General features: G+C 37.1%; 1 protein-coding gene across 6 annotated transcripts in view; it reads right to left on the bottom strand.

Moving 5' to 3' along the window:
* Window positions 1-296: 296 nt before the first annotated feature.
* Window positions 297-6,202, bottom strand: part of SPATA17 (spermatogenesis associated 17) — a 236,994-nt gene continuing 231,088 nt past the window's right edge. For 2 of the 6 annotated variants that reach the window (XM_055234600.1, XM_063613934.1), the window contains 2 exons: window positions 5,180-5,262; window positions 297-428 (listed from right to left, as the gene is read on the bottom strand). In XM_055234600.1, the coding sequence (XP_055090575.1) occupies window positions 5,182-5,262 (81 nt within the window). In that variant the 3' untranslated portion in view covers window positions 297-428; window positions 5,180-5,181. Of the gene's footprint in view, window positions 571-5,179; window positions 5,263-6,202 lie in introns of those variants that run through there. The other 4 variants (XM_055234603.1, XM_055234601.1, XM_055234604.1 and 1 more) reach the window with 4 other exon arrangements.

Genomic DNA, 6,202 nt, shown 5'->3' with positions numbered 1-6,202 from the left:
GGCAGAGCTTTTATGCTGAACTATTTCACACAGTTTACACTTCAAACCATTCATCATCCTACTTACATGTTAGTCGCCCTTAATTTGGGTACCCAACACTGGTCTCATCATTTGTGACCCGGGTGATGGGGTCAGAATATGGATACTTCAGGGGAACCATTTATGGCACTGTTGGTCACCAGGGGCTGTGATTGTGACAGACATTCTCAGAGGTAAAAGACTCAAGTTTAAGTATTTGTTTGAAAAGATATGTCTAAGAGATTTCAAATACATACACACAATAATTAATTCATGACTAGAGCTACAAAATTTTATAGTTTATTGAATCATAGCAAGTATATTTCCTACAGGATCTTCATCTGTGTTTTCCTTTCAGAACTGTTAAGTTTTAAAATGCAGATGGCTTCAGTTTCTTCTTTTGACACCTCCTAAGAGAGAGAAAACTAGAGAGATTAAGAGATTCAAGGTCACTCATCAGACGTGGAAGAATCCAGGACTCCAGGCAGTGGGGTCTTCTATTCACACTCACTTTACACCTTAATCTCAGTTTTACATTTCATCTTCTGTTTTCTAAAAACAAAACAGTAAAATGAAAAAAAAAAAAAAGAACTTCAGAAACACGAGTTCTTAAATTCTCTATTTAAGTCTTCCTCTCTTAGCTTCAGTTCAGTTAATGTTAGGAGGTCATAGCCCCGGACTTGACTCATTTTTACCCCTGTTCTCTGCTCTCCGTCTACACTACTGCAGATCTTCATGAACAAACATGATCAAGTCTGGGTAACATAGCATTTGTAACATCCCATTTTTACAAAAAATTAAAAAATTAGCCTGGCATGAAGGCGTGTACCTGTAATCCCAGCTACTCAAGAGGCCGAGGCAGGAGGATCACTTGAGCCCAGAAGTTCGAGGTTGCAGTGAGCTATGATCACGCCACTGCATTCCACCCTGGGCAACAGAGTGAGACCCCGTCTCTCTGAAAAAAACAAAAATAGACAAACAAAAAACCATAAACAAAAAAGCCAATCTTGATTATGTTTGCCACTAGACCCATGGAATATCTAGCAAATCTGCCTACATTACGGAAAAACACAGCAAAGCATCTTCATACAGGTAGGTGGGGTGGTTATAACATTTTTAATCAAAGACAATTTAACCAAGAGAAGGATGCTGAAGATACCTTTATTCTTCTCTCTTTGCCAAGTCACTATGCCAAAATTTAAAAGGGTTATAAGTTCACATGATGCCAAACTGAATGACAAAATTTAATAATTTTTCTTATTAAACTAAAATTTTAACTCCTAACAGGCAACGTATAACTTATATGCTTAATTATTACTCTCCCCTCATAGAACTTTTTTTCCGTACACAGTTGCTAAGATCTTATTCCCTCTGGAAAAAAGACGATGGCATTTAACCCCTTCCCCAATCCAGGTGCTAACTATACTTATTTTTCATTTCATTTATTTATTTGTTTTAGCTGAGTTGTTCATATGCCAAATTCCTACAAAAAAGGAGAAAAAGTACATTGTTTTTCAAACCTAACAAATAATTTAATTAAAACTCATCTTATTGGGCCTCAAAATTGAACCACTTTTTAGCAGAAAGACAGCCTGGACCAAAGCCCATTTTGCAAAGACAAACTGGAGGAAGTTGAGAAGCCTGTAATGCAGGAAAACTCACATTGATGCCAGACTGAATCGGGTACATTATCCAGTTCATAAAATTACAACCAATGATTTTAACCTCATCTTGCTAATTTTTCTCCACAACAATATTTAAAGAGACTCTACCTGGAAAGATAAATGGAGCTAAAAGGATGGCAAACCACTCTTGACAGGACACAGCACATTCTGATTTAGACCAAACTGCTTTTGGGAAACTATTGAAAGTTACAAATAGTGACCATTTAAAAAGACAAATTAAAGACACTAAAAGGAGTAATGTTATCCTAGTCAGACAGTAGATTTTAAAATATGTGTGTGTTTAAAATCTAGTTCTGTGTATTTTTCAGTGGTTTAAATCTTAGAGCATTAATGATAACAGCTAGGTACAGGCAGTGTTTATCCTAAACTTAGACATGCTAAAAGAAAGAAAGATTAATTTGATAAAGGCATCACTATTTCTAATTGGACTGATGGGAAAATGTAGTATTGGGTGTAAAAGGCAATGTCGGGTGAATTATAGTGAAGTGATGAACTACCTTGAAGCTGAAGCAATCAAATAGATAGCTCTAAAAATTACTATGGCATCTTTATTCAACAGTTTGGTGCAAGTGTCCCCATCTTGGCCTTTTTTTACAAAGAGCAGAAGCACTTTGTTGTATTTGGTGAAATTAAATCTTAATAGGAGAGCCTCAGCTAAGGCTGCTGCCCTTCACTTACCAAAATTAAACACTAGACATTCATTTCCTATCAAAGAAAAGGAGATGACGTTTTTATAATATTGTCAATTCACAAAATTGTTAAAAATTGAAAAGAAGAGTTGGCAAACATCAAAAAAATCCATAACATATTTGTGCCTTTGCATTGCACATTCTTTTTAATTAAAAATAATCTACAGCATTTGTTACTCATCTTTGTCTTTCTGTATAAATAATTTAGCAAGTAATTATTTCATCTTCAGAAAAAAAGATAATTGCCTCTAAATTATTATGATTAAATAGAATAAAGTCAAGATGTTTTTGTAATTGATAGAGTAGAGCAAACAGTCCCTATTGGAGTGTTTTGTTTTAATACTTGGCTTTCGTCTGGTTGCATTAAAACATCAAAAAATAGAACTAAAAAGAAGTATCCCACAAAAAGTACTCATAATCTTACCACCCAGAGATAACCACCACTAACAGTTTTGCAACATACAAATGTGTGTGCAAGTGTGTTTTTATACATACACACATGTATATATGTATACACACATATGCACATATGTATGTATACACACACACATATATATATTTAAGTGAAATAAGACTACACAGCGTACTTTGAATCCAGTCTTCTTTTCCTGGAAATATATTGTAGGCATTTTTAAAAATTAATGGGTAAAGACATGTAACATTTTACTGTCTGCATAGTACTGCCTTATATGTGTTTTATTATTTAACTAACATATATTAATGAGTGTTCAAGTTATTTTCAATCTTTCATTATCATAAACAGGACTGATATATCTTTGAGTTAAAAGCTGAAGTCACACACAAATATGAGACATTTTATTTACATTACTTCATACTCTGGCTCTCAAATACCAGATAAATGCTCCAATGGGTAATGATACTTTATAAACTGTTGAAACAGCAATTCCACTTGGTATTATATACACATATTCTACTAGCTCAGAATATTTCTTTTTTTTTTTGAGACGGAGTCTCGCTCTGTCGCCCAGGCTGGAGTGCAGTGGCGCAATCTCGGCTCACTGCAAGCTCCGCCTCCTGGGTTCACGCCATTCTCCTGCCTCAGCCTCTCCCAGTAGCTGGGACTACAGGCGCCCGCCACCACGCCCGGCTAATTTTTTTGTATTTTTAGTAGAGACGGGGTTTCACCGTGGTCTCGATCTCCTGACCTCGTGATCCGCCCGCCTCGGCCTCCCAAAGTGCTGGGATTACAAGCGTGAGCCACCGCGCCCGGCCTGCTCAGAATATTTCATATTTCCCCTCATGTATTCCTTCAGAGTAGCTAAAAGGTAGACATTGGTATCTGCATTTAACATATTAACTTCCAAATTGAACCACTCAGTGGGTAGAGAGGAAAGAGTAACATAAAATCGAAGGAACTTTGCCTTGAATCTACCCTGTGCTCTTTCTAACAGCCTCGTGCTTTCTCCTTGGTTCTTGATCTGAGAGGATAGCTGGGGAATTCTTTTTTTTTTTTTTTTTTTGAGACGGAGTCTCGCTCTGTCGCCCAGGCTGGAGTGCAGTGTCGCGATCTCGGCTCACTGCAAGCTCCGCCTCCCAGGTTCACGCCATTCTCCTGCCTCAGCCTCTCCGAGTAGCTGGGACTACAGGCGCCCGCCACCATGCCCAGCTAATTTTTTGTATTTTTAGTAGAGACGAGGTTTCACCGTGGTCTCGATCTCCTGACCTCGTGATCCGCCCGCGATCCGCCTGCCTCCGCCTCCCAAAGTGCTGGGATTACAAGCGTGAGCCACCGCGCCCGGCCAGCTGGGGGATTCTAACTAGCATGATTTCTCATTTCTGCCCCTTTCCTTCAACTGCAGTGATCTTTGCTGTCTTCACCCAATACATTCTTTAAATTTGGCTGAAAATGTCACAATAGCTCTTATTAGACACACTTCGATTGTAACCACTGCTCTATTCTAAAATGCCTTAGAAATTGAATACAGTATTCATTGAAGGCTTATTTTTTGTTGTTGAATTTTATATGGTTATCTTTGTTCTTATATGTCTTCTAAACATTGATAATCAGAATTCTATATTCCATTTCTTTGGTATTGTAAGATACTTCATACCTCAAATAATGTACATTATTCAGTATAATATTTGAAATGATACTGTATCAACACAGCACTGAGAAAAGTATTTTGGCTTTGGAGCACTAACAGTATTTTTTCACTGTATCGTGTAAAACTATTTATTGTATTAGTTAAAGATAAAGGGTATTTAAGGGCCAGGCATGGTGGCTCACCCCTGTAATCTGGCACTTTGGGAGGCCACGGAGGGCAGATCACTTGAGGTCAGGAGTTCCAGACCAGCCTGACCACCATGGTGAAACCCCATCTCTACTAAAAATACTAAATATACAAAAATTAGCCAGGTGTGATGGCACTGGCACTGCCTGCAGTCCCAAACACTCCGAAGGCTGAGGCAGGAGAATCACTTGAACCCGGGAGGTGGAGTTTGCAGTGAGCCAAGATCACGCCACTGCACTCCAGCCTGGGCAACAGAGCAAGACTCTGTCTCAAAAAAAAAAAAAGAGTATTTTAGATTTTTAATGTTCTATTTCTTAATGTATTTTTGGCTCATTTTGGAGATCTGAAAAGTAAAATTCATGATCTTTTAAACGTTGAAAACCATTACACTATAATGAAAGAAATTCATGGAGTCTTATTACATATAAATATTATTATAGCATGGTTTTTAAAATGCTTGATAAGTCAACCCCATTTGATTTTTTAAGTGGTATTCAATATACTTTTTGAATTACTTCTTAGCAAAAAGTCATACCTTTATACAATCTGTCCAGCTTTTGAGTATAATTTTCCATACTTTGAGAAGAGCTCAAATGATGGTAATACAGTCTGGAAATCCTAGGAGGAAAAAGTTCAAAGATTACCACAGAGATCTTAATGATATTATGTTATTATCATTATTGTTATTATTTAGATTAAATTGGTAGACAGATGTCTTTCAACTGCACTTCAAGTTTCCTATACTCTCAAAACAAAATTAGCAGGTAAATTTTTGAAGTTTTATCAGTTGAAAATCAGGCATACTGAATTTCCTGGCACATAGTCTTTAACAGTTACAGATGTCACCTGCAAGCAAGTCTGGGCAATGCAAACATCAGGCTTATCCACCTGTCTTCAATGAGTCGCAATCTAAATTTTTTTTACCTTGGCTTCATAGGGGTTGGTACTTTGTTTTCTGCACAATAAATATTTGTTAACTGAATGAATGGAAATGGAAAGCTGATACACCCAAATCACTATCATAGTGGGCAGACTATGTTCCTTACCTCAGAAGTGATTCAAATGAATGGTAAAGGACTCCAGAAGGAAGAGGAAAGAAATCATTTTTTGTTGTGTAACCAGAGAAACAGCATTTGATTGAGCATAGAAATGGATGCTTTTCATGCATGTTAAAACAGTTAAAGTCATTAAAAAGGTAAGATACACTAAATCAACAATGAATGCTGTAAACAAATGACCAGACTATATAAAGGTGTATGTTTCTTCCTGGAAAGGAGGTCTATTGCTAATGAAGGTAATTTTGGCTGAGTTTTTTTTTTTTTTTCCTTAAGAAAACATAGGAGAAAAAGACCTATGCCCTGAGTCCAGCTCCTTAAAGGGCCCATATATAACAAACACATGTGAAAATAAATGTATTAAAGAACATGTGGACATGAGGGTGTCTCTGTCACTAGAGATCTGGTTCTCCACTCTGGTACAACAAAGCCTCTAACCTGAAATTTCTGCTTCTACAATTAATGCTTTTTCAAGCCCCAGGGAAAAGCTCCACATCTGTTGC

Source organism: Symphalangus syndactylus, chromosome 19, assembly GCF_028878055.3.
Source record: "Symphalangus syndactylus isolate Jambi chromosome 19, NHGRI_mSymSyn1-v2.1_pri, whole genome shotgun sequence".
Taxonomy (NCBI): domain Eukaryota; kingdom Metazoa; phylum Chordata; class Mammalia; order Primates; family Hylobatidae; genus Symphalangus; species Symphalangus syndactylus.
Note: the sequence above shows the minus strand (reverse complement) of the source record. Positions and strands in the feature narration are given on the sequence as shown.